Genomic DNA, 23,561 nt, shown 5'->3' with positions numbered 1-23,561 from the left:
TGTCCTAGGGGTTTCTGCCCTCCGTCAGGGGTAAGGACGCCCCCTCTCCCCTGCGCCAGGACAGGCGAGGTCTGGGGTCGCAGGAGAGGGAGGAGATGGCCTCTGTGGTGCTGGCCCAGCTCCTGTAGAGCCCCCTCCACTGCTCCGGACGTGGCCCCTGTCAGGTAGGCGCTGTCCTGCCCCGGGGCCGGCCTGCAGCGTGTGGCTCCTGTAGCCCCAGGGCTGCGCCGTCGGGGCTGGTGTGGGCAGAGAAGGGCTCGTGAGGGCTGGCCCTTGCCTCCCTGCACAGCCCGCAGCAAGCCCGCTTCATGGGGGGACGTGGCTGGCAATGGGGTCTCGGGGAGCCCCCCAGATCAGGCCCTGGCTCCAGACCGGGCAAGGGAGGGAGAACACGGGAGACTGGCCTGAAGCTGTCTGTCTGTCCCTCTGTGCAGGGCGTGCCTGCCTCCCCCCACCCCCACCCTGCCTGGGCAGGGGGCAGGGCCTGGGGGGGCGCTGAGAGTGGGCTCAGAGCACAGGCCTCCTCTTTCTGCTCGCCTGCAGGGAGGACAGACTGGCTTTAACAGATGGGCCTTGGCGCCTCCTGAGGGTCCTGGGTGGGACGGGAGGACGGCCTGGCCTGAGGACCCTGCATCCCTCTCCTTGGGGTGGGGAGGGCCCATGACCGGGATGGGTGGGGGATCTGAGCTGGGGCTGCTGGGGGCTGGGAGGGGCCACAGACGGTGGGGGGCCGCCCACGCTGCCCAGGTTGCCTGGGGCCTCGAGGGTGGGGGTAGGAGCCCCAGCCAAGCTGCAGGTTCCTCAGAGCTGGGTGGGCCGAGGACCGGCCCCCACCCCAGAGGAAAGTCTCCAGAGCTCTGGGTGGGCGGCAGCCCCCGCTGTGGCAAGGGGCTGGGGTGGGGGGGTCTTTCCGCAGCGCCCCCTGCAGGAGGGATGGGAACTGGCAGATGAACGCTCCAGGTGCAGAGGCGCCACAGAGGGAGCCGCTCTGAGGTGAGTCCAGCGGAGGTGACAGCCCCGGTCCCCAGGCCGGGTGCCCTGGGGGAAGCCGCAGCGAGCCACTGGCCAGGGGCAGAAACGTGCCAGGCCGCAGGGTGCGGAGCCCTCGCGGGCTGGGTGCTGCCAGCCTCCCCTCTCCCCTCTCCCCACTTCCCCCCGGGGCTCCCGTGTCGCAGAACGGCTTCCCAGCTGGTACAGTGGCTTCCAGAAGAGGACTCCGGGGTCACGGCCACCCCCCCAGCAGCAACCTGGCCTGGCTGCCGAGTCTGTGTCGGCCTCGAGGACAGAGAGCTGGGGGGCCCTGCCCAGGCAGCGAGGGCCCCGTGCGCCCTCACGCTCTGCGCACAGGACCCACCTTTGTCAGAGAAGAGGGCGCTGGCACGTCCCTAGAGCCTGCACACACCCACAGCACAGGCTGTCGGGTGAGGCCGGCTCTCCCCCACCCCCGTATTTGCCTGGGCCCTCTGCTTCTGTGCGGGGCTGCAGGGGGGCGGCCGCACCTGCAGCAGGCGGCGCTGCAGATGGTGGGGGGGGGCGGGGGGGGGCCAGGCTGAGAGCCCGGCTCCGCCCACTCCCGGGGTGCCCTCGGGCGCATCCCAGGGCTCAGGGCTCCGCGGTGAGGGGAGTCCCGCCCCACTTGCGGCACAGAGAAGGGGCCTTAGCCCTCCAACCCCCACCACCCCGGGCACTCACCATGCCTGTTCCTCCCTGCCATTCCCCTGCTGCCCTCGGCCGCTGGTGTAATTCCCCATCAGACCCCTGTCCTGGCTGGAGCCCAAAGTCCCCACACGCCTCCCAGGAACCCTGGATGGCAGGGACAGGCCTGAGCGCGTCTGTACAGAGGACGGTCTGGGGTCCTGGAGTGGGCTGCTGGCTCTGCGGTAGACACAGGATGGGAGTGCGAGGCAGGTGGGCAGGGAGGAATCCGGGGAGAGGCTGGCCTCAGCCTGACCCCGCAGGGCCTATATAGTAGGAAGGCGCGGCTGAGCACCCCCGCCTGGGGCAACTGGACACTCTGTTCTGGCAGCTGCTGAGAAGGACTGGGAAGTGGCCAACTTGCAGGGCCGTGGGCTCCCTGCTCTTAGGGCACGGCAGCTCTGGGGGCCCCAGCACGGTCCGCCCAGGGAGAGCTGTGGGGGCAGGCTGCCAGAGGCCTCGGCAGGAGACACGCGTGCATAAAGGTGTGCATGCTCCTGGGTGAAATCTTTATTTTTCACTTTATACAATGTTTTACGGTTTGAAAGTTTTTCCAAGTTGGATTACTTTTGCAGTTTAAAAAAACTAAGCAAGCAAGCTGCAACTAGCACAGGTGTATCACAGGGTCCCAGGTGCTAGGACGAGCCCGGGCTGGGCCTCTGATGCTACACTAGCTTTATTTGACCATAACTTTTAATGCATGTTTATATAATATTCAGAAATACCTTCAGTGGAAGGAAGAAAGGAAAAGCCTCCAATTCCTGTGGCTTAACACAGAAGGTCTTCTTCTTCACCTCGTAAGAAGTAGAGAGGAGCTGGCACCTGGCTTGGTTCAGTGGCTCAGGGGTGGGTGTCAGGGTCAAGCCCTTGCCTCATGGTGGCAGGATGGCTGCAGCAGATCCAGTCATCAAGTCCACATTCAAGGTATTATGCTAGCTGCACATGCTCTTTTTCTTGGGAAAGCAGGTGTCATCAGCTCAGCATGAGTCTTGGGCCACTCCTGGCCATGAGACAGTCTGTCAAGAGATCCATCGAGTTGGCTTGGAACAAGTGCACCTCATCCCTGGGTGTGGACACGTTGCTGATCCGCGCAAAACCGCTGGGGCGAGTGACGGCTATAGCGAGTGCCGACTGGGGACGACTGCCTTCCTGACATTTGCCTGCTCTGCACGCAGCCTGAGGGGTGGGCCACGGATGGTCACCCCTCCCCACGCCCCGACGAGAGGCTCCACTTGCACAGCCTGCTCCCTGGCCCCCAGAACCCTCCTCTGACTCCTCCAAACCTTCTCCCTGCCCAAAGTGAGGACCCTCCTCCAGGAAGCCACCGGGCCTGCTGGGCTCTGCCTGCACAGAGCACTTCCGCCTGTGTCCCCCAGCCTCAGCCGGGATCCAGCGTGTCCAGGCACCTGTCCCCCTGCCCCTGTGTCCCCTACCTCCTCTTGGGCCCACCTGGGACCCCCCCCTTCCCTGCTCCCCGGTTCTTCCTGCCCCAAGTCAGGCCTCCTTTGCCCTCCCCCCACCCCCTTTCCGGTTGCTGTGCCCAGAGCTTCACCCTCTGCTCCCCTCCCCCCGCTGCCCCCTCAGGTTTGCCCCCGCCCCAGAGTGCTGGTCTCAGAGTTCTGGCCCCTCTTCAGGGTCACCCCATTCCTGCTGTTAAATGACTCAGCCAGTCTCTCCAAAACGCTCTGCTTTCTTCCAAAGCACCGATCACCTTCCAACTATGTAACTGTCTTGCTAAGATTACTGTTCAATAATTCTTTCAAGATTTATTTTTTGGCTGTGGTGGGTGCTCGCTGCTTTGCCAGGGCTTTCTCTAGTTGCAGCAAGCAGGGACATTCATTGTGGTGTGCGGGCTTCTCATTGCGTGGCTTCCCTTTTTGTGGAGCAGGGACTTCGTGAGCTAACTGGTCCCCTGCCCTGACCACACCCTCTGACCGCAGCCCCGCTGGCTGGCCCAGGCTTCTGAGCGGCCCGCTTGTCCTGGGCCCGGGTTTCTGCTTCCTTCTGACTGGCAGGGTTGTTTCTCAGCATCGGGCCCTCCGCAGCTCTTGGCTCGGCAGGAATCTCCCGATCTGCCCCGTGTCCACTCAGGTCTCTTCTTTCTGTAAGCGCCGCTGGCTGTGCTCTGGGGGGAGCAGCTCTCCCGCCTTCGCAGCTGGTGAATGGGTTCCCCCAGCAGCCTCCATTCGGCTGTCACATGGAGACTCAGCCTCTGGGTGGTCTCTTCCCACATGCCGTGGCCCCTGCCTGCCCCGCCCACAACACAGGTCTCTTGTCCCGTCCAGGGGTTGGGACAGCCGGCTGGCCCCTACACTTTCTAAGCGGGGGTTTGTCGCTTTTAGAATCTGGAAGGGAATCATGTCTCCTGACGTGTTTTCAAAGTTGACTACACTTTTTTAAAGTTTCAAGGTTCAATGTGGATCTTTTCTCTCCCACATAAATCTTAGTGTTTCAGGAGTTTATTAAAACAATCAAATAGCATTTTCATTAGGATTGCACTGGGTTTAGCAGAGCTTTCCCATCCCTTTTACTGTCTCTTGTATAACTTTGAAGTCTCTATTAAAAAGGGGATGCTGGCCTAGGATTTGTGACCTGTCTGAGGGGCCGTTACGGGCGAGCTCTGACCGTCCTCATGTCTGTCTGTGGACCTCCGTGTGCCCGTCTCTCATGTCCTCTTTCCTTGAAGTTTGTTTTTCTCTACCGGTGAGTTGGATGTTTGATTACTTATCTGTTCTATGGGCTTCCCAGGTGGCTCAGATGGTAAAGAATCCACCTGCAGTGAGGAGACCTGGGTTTGATCCCTGGGTTGGGAAGACTCCCTGGAGGAGTAAATGGCACCCCACTCCAGTATCCTTACCTGGAGAATCCCACGGACAGAGGAGCCTGGTGGGCTGCAGTCCACAGGGTCAGAGTTGGACACGACTGAGAGACTAGCACTAAGGACTAGAGCCTGGGGGTGCATCTGTGGGGTCACAGAGTCAGACACGCCTGAGCGGCTGAGCGCAGCGTGAGCAGCTGTCTTCCCACTGACTCCACTTGCACGCTCTCGCTCCCCTTCCACACCGAACTGAACACCTGCAGTCTCTACCTCTGTGCCCCGATCCTACCTCCAGATTTAAGAAAACAGTAAGCTGCGGTTGAGACCACCCATGGTTGTTTAGGCACAATTTCTATGTCTTGACGGGAACTGTGTCCCAGTGTTTGCAAGACCCCGCAACCAGCCAGGTATGTGCTTTTAAACCAAGTTTTCTGGTTTTGGTGCTGCTGCAGATTCTTCATTTGGATTCATTTTTAGCTCGGATGGACGCCTCCACATTTCCCAGCAAGGGCACTCAGACCCTGAATCCGTGTGTTTCTAAAACGCCTCTCTTTTGTCCTCAGACCGTGGCAGGCTGGGGGCAGAATTCTAGGCTCACAGCACAGTATGCAGACTCTTTCTGGGAACAGGCCACACCTGAGCCTGCGTTCCTGGCCCACAGCCTGCTTGGCCATGCAGGCCACACAGTCCAGTCTGGCCCAGATTTGAGTCGGGACTTGGACATGACCTTACCCTCAGCCCCCTGGGCAGGGGGTCCCCCCCGAGCTCCCAACCCCCACGTGGCTGCCCTGGCTCTGTGACAAGCTCCCGGGCAGCGTGCCTGCAGGACTCCCTGTGACCACGGGGACTGGCTGCCTCCCGTGAGACGTGGCTATGGACGCAGCCGAGAACATGCCATTTTAATTCTGTTTTAACAAATTTAACCTTGAACTGACGTAAACACACGAGGCGGGGGGGCCCACACTGGCTGCTCAGCTTGAGCCTCGGAAGCAGGAGCAGCCCCGGGGGCCGCGTGGTTTGGTTCTCAGGCTGCAAAGGACAAGTCTGAGGCCCCGCGAGATGACAAGGTCCTTGTCACACCCAGGGTGACTGTGGGTGTGCGTTTTATAAAGAAAAGCACAGTGACGGGGTTAAGAAGGGGCAATGTTAGTGTGGTGATGAGGGCAGCTCTCTGGAGGCAGTCCTGTGGAGACCTGGTGGGCTCGGACCCGCCAGCGGCCCCACGCAGCATGTGCGGAGGCTGCCCCTCTGGCCTGAGGGCTGCCGGGACGGATTGGGGGCCCCCCGCCCTCCAAGGGCGCTGGGGGCTGCGGCCCACGGGGCTGAGGCGCCCTCTGCCCGCAGTTTATTGCTAACACATACGGTTTACAAACGGGCAACTACTGGCCCAAGACACTGCAGAGTTCTGGGCAGACAGGCCTGAGGGCCCCTGGACACCCTCCCAGACTTGCTGTTTCACCCTCCGGGGGGCTCTGAGCCCCCTCTGAGAGGAGGACACGGAGACGGGCCGCGGGCAGGGCCCAGGGCCACGGAGCACGGACAGGGGCCACACCCGGCCGGTGGGGACGGCCCTGCACACGCAGCTTCACTCGGTGCCTTTTTATTGCCTTTGGGTTTGTGACTGCTGATACAGTGACGCTGCAGGAGCGACGGGTGGATTAAAACCGTGGCCGGGAGGCTCTGCAGGAGCGGGCCTCAGAACCTGACGAAGGTGGCGTCGATCTGCCGCACGCTGGGCAGGGCCAGCATGATCTTCCGCCGGTACTGCGGGTCCCGCTGCAGAGGGTTCCGCTCCAGGTACACCGTCTCCAGGCTCCTGGCGCCCTTGAGCTCGTCCAGGTCGCTCCAGCAGTCCAGGAGGTTGTCGTTCATCTGGGGGGACAGGGGCGCATCAGAGAAGCCTCGGGACCCCACGGCCCTCACCCCGCCCCATGCAGAAGACAGGCCGGCCCGTGCACCCTGGCGTGTGCTGGGCGGGCCGTGTCCCGTGGGATGAACCTGGCGGACGCCGCTAAGTCCACGTCCGGGTCCCCAGACGGACGACGGAGCCACCACACAGTGCCCGCCCCCGCCCGGGGCAGACAGGGTTTCTCAGGCTAGCCTGCTTAAGGAAGCCCGTGTTCACAGAACTCCCTGTGGGCCTTGTGTGTTAGCTGCCCTGGGACACCCAGCTTTCCAGAACTTGGAGGCTGTGGAGGCCCCGAGGCCTGCTCCCAGGCGGGGCCTGAAGCCTCTACCGCAAAGGGACAAGGGCTGCTCCCCGAGGAGCCGCGGCCTGCGCCCCGCCCACCTACCAGGCCCCGCCCCGCCCGTCCATCACTGTCCCCTGGGCCCCTTCGCAGGCGCAGTCACAGCAGGGGAGGCCTGGGCCCCAGGCTGGGGCTGCAGCCAGGCAGCCAACCGGAGCTGCCACAGCGGAGCTGCGTGAGCACACGGTACACGCCTTCCACGCGTGCACCTTGGAAAACACGCCAACACTGGCTATTTCCACCTTTAAGCACTGGCTGCACCGCTGTGGTCTGGGGGCCCAGCACCCAGTCTTATGTGCCACACACTTTCCAAATGTGACGGATGGCTCTGTTCTCCAATTGGTCTTCAGTGTTTGTTTTTTTAAGCAGCATTTTGTACCTTTCTTTTGGCAAAATATACAGTCTATTTATAAGCATTTTTTGTATTTTCTTCCTTAAAAAACATGGCTTCTGTGTTTCTGCTACAAAATATGGTAATAACTGGGGAGTGTAGCAAGGTGTGTTCGGCATCACGAGAAGGTCAATGAAGTTCACAGAAGTAAAAGACACCTTCATTTAACAAACGGAGGCCTGTCACTGTTCAGAGGGGAGGTCCTGGCCGCGGGATCTACTCCCACCCCTTTCCTGCATTGCTGGTGGTGGCGTCCCCGACTCGCCCGCGCCTCCTCTCCCCTCCACGGTCATGTGCGCCAGACACACACCCCACGTGCTTCCCTGTGAGCCGTCACAGCCCCGCCAACACGGCTGTCCCCGCAGTCACTAGTTACTAGGTTTACAAGCCCCAGGTCTTATCAGTTAGGGTGTTCTGTAGCACAGCTAGCCTCCAGGCGGTTTTCTCTAGGATTTGTAAAGTGGGCCTGGGGATTTTGCTCAGCACCAACAGCGCTTGTAAAGGAGCCTTAGACAAGGTAACTCCCAGACGCTTGTAACTCTGTACTTTTTCAAAATGAAACTCAAAACCATTCACCTGTATTGTCTCCACAGAAACTCTAGAATATCTGGAAGGGTCATGGGGGGGATGGGTCTGTATGTCTCTCTTCTGAGTTCTTCCCAGCTGAGAGGCGTGCGACCTTCCCAGCTGAAGGAGCGAGGTGTGGGGAGTGACTTCCTGGTGCACTTGTCTTCTTAAAGAACCTCCTGGAAGCACTGTTTTAGTTTCTTCTGTCCTAGACTGTCTCCCGCCTCCTTCTCTGGAAGTGACCTTTAAAGCAAGCCGGCTGCTGGTCGCGCAGAATGGCCCGTGCTCTGGATGCAGCAGGCTGCTCCCTGTGGCCGTGAGCTTGTTCTTCAGCCACTCCACACTTGACCGCTGCGTTATGTGCACATGTGGGGGAGGTCCCCCCAAACGTCCTGACCAGCACCCCACGCAGACGGAGCGCACAGAGATGGCAGCCTGTGCTGTCTCACTCCCGGGTGCGTGTGATCGCGTGGGCATGCTGGTGACCCCGACAACTCTGCAAACTTCTGGCGGGTGATCCTGGGCTCACATGTGAGCGTCCTGCCTGAACCCACACTGCAGTCCTGCTGCAGACGCAGCCGGGATGGCGCTCCACGCAGACTGTCTCCAGAGTCTATTCCAGTGGTTTCTGGTGGCTGACATTTACATACAAAATTTACATTCACTTCCCCTCAAATTCAGCAACACTTGAAACAAAACCAAGGAGTAGGGGAATTTTCAAGGTGTTTTTCTTACACAACAAAATCACTTGTAGGCTGCTGGCGTCAGACTAGGAGTCTGCTACTTCACAGAAAGCTGGGGGTCCGAGGGCACGCGAGCCCCCCAGACACAGCCAGTCTGCTCACGACCCCATCATGGGGGGCATCCTGCCTCCTCCAGGCCTCTGTCACTCAGGCCAGCATAGGTTCCTGGGAGGATCGCCAGGGCACGAGGGCCGGCACCTGGCTGGGCTGGGGTGAGAGGTGTGCGCATGTTGCAGTGCTGGGTGCCCCGGTGCTGGAGCAGCCTGGTCAGGACCCCGGCTCTGGGCTCATCCTCTGGCTGTGTGGTGCCCTGGCCTCTTCAGACAGAATCCCTCTGCTCCGATCCACCTGCTGACCCTGGCCACGCCCTCCTCCACGGCTGGGCTGCACACCAGACCGCAGTCCCAGTGGCTCACTTTGCGCCCCAGCCCTGCAGAGGCTGGTCTGGGAGTCACGCCCAGACGGCACCCAAGACCAGCGCCTTCACTAACGGGCAGGGTCATCCTCAGAGCGGGCTGCTGTGCATTAGGGAAACCTGGGTCATTTCTGAGATGAGGAGAAGAACACACACAGGACATCAGAGGGTTGGCAGAATGGCTGGGTGAGGAAGGGGCAGGCCTTGCACACAGCACAGATCTCGGACGACGCACACTTTGCACATGGCACTCCTGCAGGAGTCACACTCGGGACACGCGTGTGGGACTCTGACACTGCGGATCTCAGCTGGGGGTCGACCTGCTACCCCCTCAAAAGAGTCTCGTGGCTTCTTATGCCTCTTATGTTTCTCATCTGTGGGCTCCAGGAACCACACCCATCGCTGTGAGACCAACAAGGGGCATGTTCCAAGGTGACCAGCCACAGAGGTCCATCCATAGCTCCTCCTGTGGTTCTGGGCCATCCGAGCCAGGAGCACGGCCTCGGGGCTGCGTCTGGAAGCCCTCCAGCCACACGGCGACCCTGGGACTAACCCACACGGATCAGGGCTTCTCATGTTCTTATGAGAGCAGCCATTAGCCGCTCTGCCTCTGGGGTGGGGCAGGGCCTGACAGCCTGTAACTTTACCCAGCTCTCTGGTGACGCCGTTGCTGGAAGGCCACATGCATTGTGGGGACCACGTCTGCAGCCCCCCGAGCTCTTGGTCCCCACCCCGGCCCCCAGAGCCACAGCAGACGCGCTCCGGGCACCGGGACCTGCTCAGCTGAGCGCCAGCAAGCGCACATGCATTGCACTTACCCAGAATTCCTGCAGCTCTGTTAGGTGGCTGATATTCTCAATCTTTTTGATTCTATTTGATGCAATGTCCAACATCGTGAGTTTGTTCTAGAACAAGGAGATAAAATTTTCCCGCATTACCTCAGTTCCACTGTGACTGTGTGGGTATGCACGCTGCGCTGGGCGCTGGGCTCACAGCGTGAGGCGAGCCGAGCCGCCCTCTGCCCTCACAAGAAAGGTGGTGCTGGCGGGTGGGGGCAGGGGGCATGGCCCTGCCCCCTCCTGCAGCCCCCTGCCGAGTTTACAGCCAATCTTCACCACTGCCTCACTGAGCCCTTGTCACTGGGGTCTGAAACTAGTGCCCCCAGACTCCACGCCCGACTCCCACATTGTGGTCCAAAGGACCCCAGTGGGATGCCCGGTCCTGGAGGGGCAGATAGCACCCACCAGAACAGAGGAGGCCTGGGCGCTGGGAGGCTGCCCGGGCCCTAGGGTGGGCCCTGCAGGGCAACAGGTGTAGCAGCGTTTATCTAGGGCCTGTCCCAAGGAGACAGCCAACCCCAAGTGATTCTGAAACCGCCCCTCCTCACTTAAGGCAGAGGGCCCGGGGCACGGCGAGGGTGGGGAGTGCCAGGCCCCACGCCGTCCCTTCTGGGAGGGACCCTGCTTCCAGCACAGAGCGGGGTGCTCCAGCAACCCATCTGGGTGCTGACCCGGGCACAGGCTGCTCTGTCGACTTCTGCTCAGACGGCCACTGACCGCAGTGGGCCGGCAGGCACCTGCCTGCAGGGCGCGGGGGCTGTGGGCAAACAGGGACTTGGGAGAACCACGCAGAAGGAAGTGTGGGTACGGCAGGGTGGGGCCCAGCTGTGCCCGCTGTGCAGGCTCTGGGGGCTGGAGGGCGTGGGGAGCGCGAGCGCGGGAACCGGCAGGGCTGCAGTGTCTATGGCATGGGGAGGCCGTGACCCTGGGGCAGCCCCTGTGCGGAGACCAGCACAGGGGTGCCCAGAACGGCCCCAAACCTCCGAGCACGAGGACCCCATCATGTGCTTGATGCTACCTTGAGATGTTCTGGGGAGCTGGACAGCATTTCGAAAGCTCGTTCAAAAGCAAACCAGTACTAATTACTTAAAAAAGGTAAGGAGGGGGATGGGGGTAAGGTGGGGTGGGGAGAGCAAGTCCCGCAGAGCCACGAGTCCGCAACCACAGTCTCCCCGGGCAGACCTGTGGGACGGCCTGGCACCTGGAGAAGCCCCGAGCAGGGTGGCCCCAGGGTGCCAGGGGAGCAGGCGTTCCCTGTTTGGGAGAAAGATCATTGACCACCTGACTTCGTACCACGAGAGTAAACTCCAGAGAAATTAAGAGATGCAGCTCAGAGGAAAATACAGAATATTTGCTCTCTAGTTGAATAAAGCCTGTTCCATTTGATTAGGAGGACCTTACAAAAATGTAACTACTTAAAAGCCACACTGCTTTTGTTCTGTTTTGCTGCAGAAGCCCATGTAGGGTCTAGTACTGGGCCAGGCTGATGAGCAACAACCTCCCGAGAAGACTCCAGAGCTCCCGCCCTGTCCTGCCGGCCTGGCGTCCTGCTGCTCCCGGGGGCCACGCCCTCTCCTGCACAGACCCTCCAGCCGCTCTGGGGACTGGCGTGGGGAGGAGGCCCTGCCAGCCCCTGCCCAGCCCTACCTCTCAGAGCCTGGCCTCAATCTCCCATTCTGCACCGCCCAGGCGTGCACCCAGGTGACACACCAGCTCTGCAAACAGTCTGACTGAAAGGCAGGGGAAGGTGACCACGCTCACTGGAGTAAAATTTCACCAGCTTTTCCAAAATTCTGTAAACGTTGGTGAAACAAAATCCAGAAAGCAGGTTTCCCCTAAAACCTCACTGATGTTGATGAGGCCCAGGGCCAAAGAAGCCCTTACGAAGATTGAAACACAGTGCTTACCAGGTGACCGACCTGGTTACACCTGCTGGCAATTAAAACAGGAAAAAACACCCACTAAAATTGAGTGAGTTCAAGTATTTTATTTGTCTTGAACACTGTGCTGAGGAAAAGCAGGCTGGCCTGCAACAGCTGAGGAGGGCAGGGGCCTCCTGAGGGCTCAGGGCCAGGGCTATCCCCCCTGCCCAGTGCTTCTAAGGCTGTCCTGTGCTGGGTTGGCAGGGCTGGTGGGGAGAGGAGGAGGGAGGAGGAGGGGAGGAGGGAGGAGGAGGAGGGAGAAGAGGGGAGGGAGTAGGGAGGAGAGAGGAGGATGGAGGAGGAGGAGGGAGGAGAGAGAAGAGAGAGGAGGGAGGAGGGAGGAGGAGGAGGGAGAAGAGAGGGAAGGAGGGAGAAGAGAAGGGAGGAGGGAGGAGGAAAGAGGAAGAGGGAGGAAGAGAGAAGGAGAGAGGAGGAGAGAGAAGAGGGGAGGAGGAGGGAGAAGAGAAGGGAGGAGGGAGGAGGACGGAGGACGGAGGGAGAAGGGAGGACAGAGGGAGGAGGACGGTGCAGGATCTGGGCCCTCGGCTGGGGATGGGGCCAAGAAGCTGGTGGCCAGGGGCAGGAAGAGAGGGCAGCTGCTGACAACTGAGAGTCATCCATGGCACACGGACACCCAGGAGCAGCTAGGGTTTCCGTTTTAAAAACTTTAATTATTGTTGGCCATGCCATGCTGCATGCAGGATCTCAGTTCCCTCACCAGGGATGGAACCTGTGTCCCTTGCATTGGAAGCTTGAAGGCTGAACCACTGGACCAAAGGGAAGTCCCTGGGGTTTACTTTTTAGAAACCTTCCCAAAGCCCACAGGGCGGTGCACTGACCCAGCCCGCGACACACAGCTCATCCCCGCTTAGCGCGCGGGTGAGGAGCGAGTCGGCCGGCCTGTGGCCCAGCCTGAGGTGCCTGGAAAGGTCTCCCCGGAGAACCTCTCGAGAGCTGCCTGTGCCCCTACAGCCCCACAGCCAGACGGGCTCTTACGTTGTTGTCCAGGCCCTCGATGACCTCGATGCCGTTGTGGCTGAGATATAGCTCCCGGAGGTTCACCAGGCTCTGCAGGCCCTCGATCTTGGTCAGCCGGTTGCTCTGCAGGGAGAGTCAGAACGGCGTGAGACCAGGGGGCTTCTGGGGAGCAGGGCTGCGGACCCGGGGCTCCTGACAATAGGGCACCACCCACAGTGGCTGCAGGGGCCTCGCCCAGAGGCAGGCAGACCAGGGCCCTGCGTCTGCTGTCCTGGGCAAAACTTGTGTGCACGGCCAAAGGCTTTGATACACGAAACTCACTTTTCAAAATCTACTTGAGGAAAGTGTACCTCAAGTAATTCAGTTAACTCAAAAATGTCAAAACCAGGATATTTTAAAATAACTTAGTTGTCATTTCTTTCGGCATCTATCCTAACTGGAGATAGAGCACAGTGCCCGCTTCTCACACAGGTCTGCACGACAGCTGCTTTCTGAGGCCTGCCACCAATGACTGGGTCCGCCGCCACGCGCCTGCTCCTGACAAAAGGAGCTGGGCCGCGGCTGCTGCCCACCCCACGCGGGCGCTGCCCAACCACGCCCATGTGGCACGCCCCCGGCACGGATGGACGGGACGCGGGGGTCCCTCCAACCATGGAGCCCAGCACAGCGTGAGCTGTGGAGATGAGCTGCTCTGGCTAAAAAACGCCTGGACTTTCATTAGGAGAAGAAACGTGGCACCTTAAGGGAGGAAACCTCAGGCCTGCGTGTGTCACACGTGTCACAGATCCGTGAAGTGTGATGTCTCCATCGCTCACTGACAGTGAAGCCCAGCATGGAGACATGGGGAGCAATGCCCTGCTCCGGGGGCCCGGGGGGTGGGAGGATGGGCCTTCTGTACCTGCATGCTGAGGACGGTCAGGTTGGTGAGTGCGTCCAGATTCTGAAGCTTAGTGATCTTGTTTTTCCCCAAAAACAAACTCTCCAGGTTGGTTAACGTGTCGATATTTTCAATCGCCTGTGAAAATCAGGACAAGGCAGCAGTTACTGGGGAGGGGAAAGGGCCCGCCCCCTCGGGCGAGCAGACGCAGTTGCCTGGGCATTGGGCAAGGTACTGCCCACTCTGGGATCCCCCCAGGCAACCTCACTGCAGAGTGCAACCTGAGAACAAGACGCTGGTTGTGTCCCGCAGGTGAGAGACACGGGAGCCCTGAGCCTGGGACGCCCGCAGGCTCCTGGGGGTGCTCTGCCCCTCCCTGTCTCTGCAACCCCTTCTGCCCTCCTCCCTGCTCTGCCGCGTGCTCCCCAGTGCCCCATGGGCAGCTGCGCTAATGAGCGCCCTGGCAGGCCTCAGGTCACCGCCTCCCGGATACAGCGCTCTCACAGGCTAACTGAGCTTTTCCGGCAGGGGACGCAGCGGGGCCTCCGAGTGCAGAGCGAGCCTCTCGTCCAGGTCTCACAGCAGGACGGGGCCGGGGCTGGTCCGGGAGGACGAGGACTTGGAGGGAGGGCAGCCCCGCCTGCCATCGCCTGCATCAGCTGTGTCGCAGCCCCTCTCTCCGCAACAGGGATGCTGCGGAACATGCTGATGCCTGGACCACTCCGAGTTTTGCTACTTTCAGCCACATCACCTCCATCAACAGTCATAAGAAGCCCTTTGATGCAACTGCTCTCCTTGCTTTGCATTCTGTGTAGCTCATGAAAGCCAACCTGAGCTGAGCAGTGTGCTAGAAGCTTCCAAAAGTTGGAGGGGCATTTCTGGCATGGAGGTAGGGGAAGGGCTCAGAAACCCTTCCTTCAGCCACTCAGCAGGCGCAGACGGGCCAACCACGCACCAGGCTGTACCCCAACCCCTATGGCCCGGAGTGAGGGCCCGTCCCCCTGCTGTGCTCGGGCCACTTCTGCGCCAAGAGGTGCGTCTAAAAACACACCCAGCAGCACATTCAAAAGCAAAGCGCTGGGGGCTGCTGTCGGGCAGAGTGCAATGGGAGAGTTTGCTAAGAGTTACATCGTGACTGGAATAAGGAGCAAGGGAACGCTGTGTGCAGAAGAAAGGCTAGCCCCCTACATCCAGGCCACGCTCTAACACTGACCCCCAGTCAGCACTCGGTCTCGTGAGAGACACAGCTGAGCACACGCCCTGCACACCTCCAGGCCACGTTGCGTGCCCACACCCACCCGTATCCGGTTGGACCCCAGCTCCAGCATCTGCAGTTGGTGCAAGCTGCTTATGTTCTCAATTTTGTTGATCTTGTTGTTGACTAAGAAGAGCTTCTTCAGTCGTGTCAATTTATCAATTCCTTCAATGTTTCTCAGTAGATTAAAAGAAATATCTAGAATCCTGGGAACAGGCAAAACATTTATTAACGAGCACAGGCCACAGAGAGCTCAGGACGTAACTGACTTAGAGGCAGCACCCCACCTGGGGAACGTGTAGGGGTGAGGAGGGCAGCCCACAGGGCCCCCAGAGCCTGCTGCCCCGGCTCCCAGGACAGGGCTGAGGGCAGAAACCATATTCTTCCTGAGGAGCCAGCCTGACGTCTTTAGTCAAAGGCTTCACGTGCAGGCTGGGACTGTGTGCAAGTCGGTGCCCCGGAGGAGCCAGGCACAGGCTTGACCTTGGAGGGGGGCTTCCCAGGCCTGAGTTCGGGGGTGCAGGGCTAGTTTTGGGGAGGCTGCCGGGCCCCTTGCAGTCTCACAACTCACTCTAGCTCTGTCAGTGCCTCCAGGTTCTCAATCTTCCTGATCTGGTTGTCGTAAAGATCCAGCTCTCGAAGACTCTGCAGCTCCTCTAGGTTCTCAATACACTTAATTAGATTCTGTCGGAGGCAGAGAGTCTGGGGAACAGAAAAAGGTCAGCTGACACAGGCAACAGGGCGACCCAGAGGAAGTGCCCGCTGGTCCTGGACTCGGCCTCCGCACACAGGACCCGGGTGGGGACGCAGTTTTCCTCCTGTTTTCTAGAATGGTGCTGACCTTGAGGGGACGGGCAGACACCTGCGGGGACGGAGGCAGGCCCTGATGAGCGTTCTTTACTCGGTGAGGGAGGCGTTGGGCAAGGCGGAGGGGTGCTGTTTTCCAGCAGAGGGAACTCTCGGTGGCTCAGTTTTGGAAACCAGACTGAACTGTAGTGAGTTAAGCGCACAGTCTGGGCTGCACATGGCTGCAGGCAGGCTCCGATGGAGGCACCGCAGGTCTGAGCCACCGCGTGAACCTGAGGAGAACCACCCAGCCTAGCGTCTGACCTATCACCTTGCAGGGCTCAGGATCAAAAGTGCCCGAGGGATGTTCCCAGTGCAGCGTGGCACCTTCCCAAGCATGGTCACGGTTCTGTTCGTTTATCTACATCCAGCGGGCGGGATGCGCTCTGCAGGGTCACAGAGGCCCCTCCCATGCAAGGCCAAGTTCCTCTCACCTTCACTTTCTTCAGCACCTCAAATCCTTCAATTTTTCCAATGCGATAATGATTCAAATCAACATCCTGAAACAGAGACAAAACCTAGCTCAGCTGCAGACAAGCACCTAGAGATGCGCTTCCCGGGCTTGGAGCCACATGGAGGCCGAGAGGCGGCGGGGCTCGGGGAGCAGTGCCGCCCTGAGCTGTGGGGTCAGGTGACGCGGGCACAGCCATGCTGTGACAGGCAGCGGCCTGATGTGAGACGGACCCTCCACACTAGAAGCCTGGTCGCGCCCCTGCGGGCCGCCCCAGGGGCGTCTCTTCAGGGTAGCCCCACCCTTGCCTGCGGCTCCTCAGGCTTCCCTGAGTCTTGGATGGCGGGACCCCGCCAGGACGGAGCAATCATCTGACTGATGTAACGCAGCAGTCAAGGCGCTGCCTTTGCCACACAATCCTCAGGGTGTGAAGCGCAACGCGAGACTGGGCACTGGTATTAAAACCAGTAAGAACACAGGACTCTGACCAAGGGCCGCCCAGACTACCGCACCGTCTAGGGAAATCATCTACTAATCTGGCACCGACACAAAAGACCCCTGACGGCAGAGCGCTCCACCACCAGGCCCCTGGGGTGGCCGAGCAGGCAGCGTTACCTCTGCGTCTCTGTCCAGGCTAATGGTCTCCATGTCCACAGGCAGCTCGTGTCCTTCTGGAAAAGGAAGAAGAAAAAGCCCTTTCAGAGCGGCTGGTCTCCAGGAGCACGTGCCCGGACGCTGGGGCCAGCTGGGCCGGGCTGCCTGAAGCACGGGGCCAGCTCAACAGAGGGAGAACCTGCAGGCGACACCTGAGGGCAGCGACGCGGTGGAGCCAACACCTGACAACCGCCACCTCTCAAGGTTCTGTGTCCTGAATTCAGCTACTGGCAGAGGTCTCCAGGATTCCACCTACATCCTACAACTTCCCAAGAAAGGAAATGGCAGAAGGGTGGGGGGCAACCGAGCCTCAGGTGAGCCCAGCCAGCAGCACGGAGGCCGCCCGCCGCCACCGCCCGGCCCGGCCTGCAGTGGCACCTGGGGGCGGCCGGCCCCAGTCTTTCCCTTCTGCTCTGTGGCCATGAATCAGGTCACTGGGATGTGGGTCATGCCCGGCACATCAGATGTTCCAGGACGTGCCTTTCATTGCTTTGCAAAGTGGCCCTGCATCTACAGACATGTCTCTCTGCAAAGAGCAAAACAAAATGAAGCTCAGTTCAATCGACAGGATCAAAGAGCCTTGCTGAATAAGTGAAACACACCCCTTGCTGAGGAACCGGGGAGGCTGGGAGCCAGTCCGCCCTGGAGCACGGGTCTCCAGGGCCCCAGCGGGGCCGAGGAGGGCAGGTCCGGACTGACCGTGGCACATTGGACTACTCCCAGCCTGCCAGGTGCATCAGGACCTGCAAGAGGTCACGCACACAACCGGGGAGCATTTCCACAGTCTGCTCTTGCCCTCACAGCGTGCTGCTGAAGAAACTGGGCGCCTGCCGTGCAGAGCGCCTGGTCCTGGCGGGCACGTGCCTGCTGTCTGGCCTGTGCCCCGGGGCCTCCTGCCTCTGTGTCTTCCCTACAGCAACACTGCCCACATCTTGGCCTCAGACCCCTGGCACCTCCCCAGCATGGGCAGCTCACAGGCTGGACTGGAGAGGCCCCAGAGAGGCACGCCCAACTCAGGAGCAGCCTGAAAGGCTTCCTGGCCCCACAATGGCTAAATTCATTGCACTGCCTTTTCCATAACCGTCAACAATAGCTAGTTAAAAAACAAAACACATCATTTACTCTAGGTCAGCCATAGCTTTATGGAATGTCAACAAACCCAAGAATTAAATAAAAGGAGTTGGGCAAAACCAAGAGATTGCCCCAAATGATCCCTCTTCAAAAGACAGCACAGACAACAACTTGAACTCAAAAGTTGCAAAGACAGACACGCCACAACAAAGGCAGGGTGTCCAGGCCACTTGGGGTCCAAACCAGGACATGAGGTCACAAGGCCTAAGAGCTCTGTCTGTAATACACGCAGCACAGGGCGGTGTTCAACATGCCTGCTTAACCTTTGAGACAAAGTTACCAGCCATCTTCCTGAACCTATCACATATGTTTCAAGTGTTAAAACATTAACTTACAGAAAATAAGTGAAAGGTTAACAGCTGACAGGTTTGAATTTGTTTATTGGAACCTAAGACCTAAACAGGCACAGGGAGGAGCAGGTCCTGGTTCTCTAAGGACTTACAGAGGTGCGTCTTCCTGGAGGACTGCTAGTCAGGTTCCCGGGGGTGACCCTTGTTCACGAGCCGGGCAGTGTGCCCACGCCAGGCCTGTCGGCAAGCTAGGCGGCAGAACGTGACGGCAGGGGGCGCACCCCCCCCCCCCACCTTCCAGTGACTCAGCCCCAAGGAGAGCTGTCACCCATCCCTCCCATGTGCTTCTCCACCCACACGGCTTCCAGAATGTTGCCTCTGAAGTTCCTAAATAATGTGACTCGTACTTTTGTGGTAGTCGCCTTTTGCCTTAAAATTAGGTTGCCATAGTTACCAAGCATCTGTGCTGGCACACAGCATGATGTTACTTTAAAGATTAGTTTTACTTTTATTACCATAAGGGGAATGTACGAGTATCGATACCTTAAAAATCCACACAATGGAGATAAACCTAGAAAATGCAGAATGCACAAGACCCTCTCAAACCTGCTCCTTAGAGATCCCCCGCCCCAATCGTTTGATGTGTTTTCTTTCTCAAGTAGGTAAAACTACATGCTATTATCGATATTTAAAAAATAAAAATAGGATTTTAACATGCACATTGTCTGTAAAAAAATCTGCTTTCTTCACCTAGTATACTTTGGATATCCTTTTGTGTGTATGGTTTCTCTCCCTTCTTTCAATGGAAACTGATTTTCTAAGCAAACAAAGAAAAAAGGTTTAGATCATGGTTCAGGGGGTGAAAAACCATCATTACAGGCGGAGAACTCTTTTTTCATCTCTAAATTCCTTTTGCTGTTTTTAATCACTAAGAAGACAACTTAGAAGCTGATCCTCAGGCTTATAAGTATGGTGGAGCAGGACTCAGAAATGACTTCTCTAAGATAAAATTAGTCTATATGACTGAGGTAGGAAAAGAAGGCATACAGTGTTTATTTTACTTCAATTTCACTTTCTGAACATGTGGGTAATAAATGATTTCCTGGTTCTGTTCCAGAGAACACATTTGTACCAGTATCACTAGCGGCTGTATTTGCCTTCCGTGAAATTAGGAAACCATCCATCTTGCCTGCAAGTGCCCTAAGTGTGGAGCTGACTCGGCGAGCTCCTCAGAGGGCGCCCGGCTCCGAGCCCTTGCCCACCAGGCCCTGCGGGGCTTCCTGAGTGGACTGGGTAGGTGCCTGCTGACACCCCTCCCCGCCCCCCAGGCTGAGCACAGCCGACAGAGCCCGCAGCCTCCCGCTGTGCGTTTAAGGCTCTCCCCTCGCCCGGTACCTTCGGGGTCCTCCGCCCCCCGCTCCTCTCCATCCTTCAGGCTGTGCGCGCTGAGGTCTGCCACCATCCCGCTGCTCTGCTTCTTCCCTTCTTCATCGCCCGACTCTTCTGATTCAACCCGCCTGTCAACTGAATTCACACACACCCATAAGAACGCATATTCATGTTAGCGGACTCTGTGAGGAACATACAACAGACTAACATCCAGCTGGAAGTCAAAAAGACTTCATTCAAGAACTTTTGTTGAATTCAGGTCAACAAACATCTGAGTACTTTCCACGTGTGTCCTGGGCACCGTGTGAGGTAGCCAGAGGAGGGGAGGACTGGGGCTGTGCTGGAGGGTAGAGCAGGGAGGCCACGGGGTACAAAGGTCAGGAGCACACTATTCCTGCTCTCAAGGAACTCGAGAAGAACACCAGGTATCTGGAAGGCCTGGGTGGCTTGTGGCTGAACGTGCTAATGGTAACACGCAGAGAAGCACCTCCTGTCCGCGCCCTCTCGGCCTGGATATTCACACAGAGGGGACCGTGTGACCCTCCCGCCACATACCTTCATCCAGGCTCCACTATCCATTTGGCCAAGAAAACCAGCCCAGTTCACAGGCCCACGTTCTGAAAGAAATCAAGACTAACTCAAATCAGACTGTGGGCAGTGGGGCGCTCTAGAAAAGGAGAAGACAGCCAGCAGTGCTCCACGCCCCACACGAGTCATGGTCCTAAACGCCACGGCACCGTTAACCCAGCGCAGTCCTGTACTGAGTGAGTGCCGAGTTGCCTCAGTCGTGTCTGACTCTTTGCAACCCTATGGGCTGTAGCCAACCAGGCTCCTCTGTCCATGGGCATTCTCCTGGCAAGAACAGTGGAGTGGGTTGCCATGCCCTCCTACAGGGGACCTTCCCGACCCAGGGATCAAACCCACGTCTCTTATGTCTCCTACACCGGCAGGCAGGGTTCTTTACCACTAGCACTACCTGGGAAGCCCAATTAAATGTGGCTGACTGGTAAAAATCTTTTGGCAAGACTGTCAGATAATTTTCCTTTTTCTTAATTTTTTGGCAACCTCTGTGGAAGCCTGTCTGGAAGAGTTAGAGCACTAGCAGGCTGTGTGGCTTCATCAGTCACAGGGCAAGGAGTCTCTCTTCTCTGACCACAGCTTATCTACAGAGGGGTGTGCGTTCTGTGGGGAAGGACGCTGCTTCACCTCCAAGTCTCCCACTGGGATTAGCAAAGCAGCACCCAGGAAAGGCTGTTGGCCAAGTCCTGATGAATTCACCTCTAACACCACCACACCCATTCCTTCTTCCTGCAACTTTCTGGCAACTGTCTTGGATCAGCTACTCACTACCTGTGGTCTGCGCTCCTGCCTGGCCTCCTAACTGGTCTCTCAGTGGCTTGTCTGTCTGTTTAAATCTATTCTTCAGAGACTCTGATCTGATCCCAGAATACAAATCTGATCTTTGATTCCCCAAATGTCTAGAATGCCCGTGACTCTTCCTGAGTTTGCACCTTGCCCCGACAGACACAGCTTTGGCCTGTTACTTCCTTTGTGAAGCCTCAGTATCCTCATGAGTAGAAGGAGCCAGAATAGTACCCACATATCAGAGTCGCTGTCAGGCACAACAGCATGTGCATGACGTGCATGAAGACGCGTAGTAAATTAGCCATCACCAGGCACAACCTCTCTGTGGTCCAGGCTAAGGGACAGCAAGTTCTACTGGACGATGGTCTGAGCCCAGGGTGGGAGGAGCTTAGCTCATGAAGGGCAGCCAAAGTGAAATATGGGATAGCAGATCAGCATACCAGGTGACTGTGGGGCACTGGGGACAGTGGCCTGGCTCAAGGTACTGGGAGGGGGAATGGGAGAGGTAGCAAATACTTGGAGATACTGGGGAAGTGGGGTCAGCAGAGCTTGCTGATTTGTGGAATGGGTGGCAGCCAGAGAGAAGGGATTGCCTAGGTTTCCTCCCATTTGCCATTTACCAAGACAGGGAGACAGCTGAAGAGGAAGTGGGAGAGGTAGGAGGGCAGGGAGAAGGCGGATAAGAAGAGGTGCTTCCCTGCTTAGAAAGACCCAAAGGTCTCCACATCCAAGACCTTCCTGAGCTCCTCCACCCAGGCCCTCCACCACGTGCACTGCCTGCCTCACCCGCCTCACTCTCCTCCAATACCACTGTCACTCTTGGTCACTCCAGACAGGTCACACTCCCTCACACCCCTCTGTTTGTGTGTGATTTCCTTCACCTGGCCATTGTTCTTTCCGGCACCCTGTCTCCAGCCTGGCTGACTGGTATATCCTTCCAGGTGCAGCAGGGAGCTGGCTCTGGTTGCTGCAGCCATCACTCCCAAACATGCTGCCGCCTCTTCCACCCCTTCCCTAGCACTTGACACTGGAGACCCCGGCTTCTCTTCGGGAGCCCTCAGGAAACCAGCAGAGCCAAAACTACAATGAGTGCTCAAAGACACGACTGGCTCTCCACTGGGGCTAGGTGTACATGTAATTATATACATACATAACATGCATGCCGATTTTTTTCAACAAAGCGAAAGACTTGAAATTAGTCTTTTGGATCTATGACAGCTTTGAAAACAGGTACCTGTCGATTCTATCACTCAACTCTTGGCTGCGGTCAGCCGTTCCCCTCAACCGGTTCGCTTTCGAGAGGACCCTTCTCCACCCCCGCCGCGTCCACCAATGAGCTGCCTCGGGCGGGTCCCAGCGAGCCCGCGCCTCGTTTCTCGGTCAGCTGCCTGGGGACCTGCCTCGCGGGTCAAGCTCAGGGATTCGGTGCGAGGCTCCCAGCAGCTGGGGCGGGCGCAGGGGCTGCGGGACCGCCGCGCCTTTAGTCCTCACCCACAAGCCCGGTCCTCCCGCCGCTCGCCCCGGCCCTGCGGCCCCCACCTCCCCGGCCGCCCGCGCCCTCCCGGCCACTGCCGCCTCAGCACCGGGGTCCGCGTCCGGCTGTCCGGGGCCACCCCCGCCCTGTCGGCTGGCAGATGTCACGGGGCGCGCGGGGCTGGGCCCGGGCCTCCCCGTTTCTCCCGGGCATGCTTGGCACGGGCCGCCGACCCCGCCCCCGCCCGCCGGGCCCTTCGGTCGCCGACCCGCGGGGCCGCTCACCCTCCATCATCTCCTGCGACTGTTGCTGGCCCGCGCCGCGCTCTGCCGCCATGTTGGCTGCTCTTTCCCTTTCCGGAATCTGTCGCCTCAGGCCCCTCAGCCAATCAGAGCTCCCAGCTCAGAGGCTTTCCAGCCAATGGGGCCTTGCGCTCTTGCGCGGCTCGAGAGCCTCATGGGAGTTGTAGTTCACCCGCGAGGCCGCGCGTGCCTCCGCCTCCGCACCGCGGATCTCCCCGCCCCGCCGGCAGGTGATGAGCGCACTGGAGGCTCTGGAGGCGGGAAGCGGGATGAGGGCAGGGACGCTCGGGGTCGCAAGCACGGAGCCGAGCCTGCGGGCGAGCGGAGAAGAGCCTGGGGTGGCTCTGCGCTCATGGGCTGGTGGCGGGACACGGCGGGGCGGCTCCCCAGCCACTCCGAGCCTCGGCGGCGGCGTCTGCAGAATTGGGCAGACATTGTCCCGGCGTCGCGGTGTGGACTGAACCCGTACGAAGGGGCCGCTCCCAGTTAACGCTCAGCGCAGGGCGTCTGCTCTCTTTTTCGGGGCCTGTCCGCTAACGGGTCCAGGAGAGCTGGTCGGACCTGGATGCCGATTTAGCTACTGCGGGCGCCGCAGCCCGAAACGGGCCCCGGCCCTGCGGGCATCGTGAGCCGTGAGGGAGCCACCCTCTGCTCCGCGCCTTCAGGTCGAGGCCTCCGAGAGGCGAGGTCCGCGGTCCTCACCCTTTTTGATCCTGAGACCGGAGGAAACGGCGTCCGGGGACCGCGCTGGCGGAGGCGCCGTCTCTTTTGGCTCCTCTGAGGCGCCGTAGACGGACTCCGTCGCGTCCCTAGCAACCGTTAGCGCGGGCGTCTCCTCGCGGGTTCCCTGGGTCCCCGCCCACAGGCGCCGGCGGTTGGCCCCTGGGACCTGTCAATCGGTACCCGTCGC

At 59.1% G+C, this 23,561-nt stretch overlaps 1 protein-coding gene across 2 annotated transcripts; it reads right to left on the bottom strand.

Moving 5' to 3' along the window:
• Positions 1 to 6,097: 6,097 nt before the first annotated feature.
• On the bottom strand, positions 6,098 to 22,712 carry PPP1R7 (protein phosphatase 1 regulatory subunit 7). Of its 2 annotated transcripts, XM_061122667.1 has the most exons (11): positions 22,634 to 22,712; positions 20,066 to 20,127; positions 19,517 to 19,645; positions 16,662 to 16,717; positions 16,030 to 16,095; positions 15,321 to 15,451; positions 14,793 to 14,955; positions 13,516 to 13,632; positions 12,636 to 12,740; positions 9,697 to 9,783; positions 6,098 to 6,385 (listed from the first exon to the last, which is right to left on the bottom strand). In XM_061122667.1, exons 3-11 carry the CDS (start codon positions 19,581 to 19,583, stop codon positions 6,209 to 6,211), a joined length of 969 nt encoding a protein of 322 aa, XP_060978650.1. In that variant the 5' UTR covers positions 19,584 to 19,645; positions 20,066 to 20,127; positions 22,634 to 22,712; the 3' UTR covers positions 6,098 to 6,208. The 2 variants fall into 2 exon arrangements, with proteins under 2 accessions (XP_060978650.1, XP_060978649.1); XM_061122666.1 differs by lacking the exon at positions 20,066 to 20,127 and having other exon boundaries at positions 22,634 to 22,710.
• Positions 22,713 to 23,561: the final 849 nt, after the last annotated feature.

This window comes from Dama dama, chromosome 20, assembly GCF_033118175.1.
Source record: "Dama dama isolate Ldn47 chromosome 20, ASM3311817v1, whole genome shotgun sequence".
Lineage (NCBI taxonomy): Eukaryota > Metazoa > Chordata > Mammalia > Artiodactyla > Cervidae > Dama > Dama dama.
Note: the sequence above shows the minus strand (reverse complement) of the source record. Positions and strands in the feature narration are given on the sequence as shown.

Excerpts from the sequence above, each read along its gene's own strand:
- PPP1R7 (XM_061122666.1), bottom strand. The coding sequence starts at position 22,685 with ATGGCGGCAGAGCGCGGCGCGGGCCAGCAACAGTCGCAGGAGATGATG. Across the intron at positions 12,741-13,515 it reads TGACCGTCCTCAGCATGCAG|AGCAACCGGCTGACCAAGAT; the intron begins GTACAGAAGGCC and ends CTCTCCCTGCAG. Across the intron at positions 6,386-9,696 it reads CAGAGCTGCAGGAATTCTGG|ATGAACGACAACCTCCTGGA; the intron begins GTAAGTGCAATG and ends CTGTCCCCCCAG.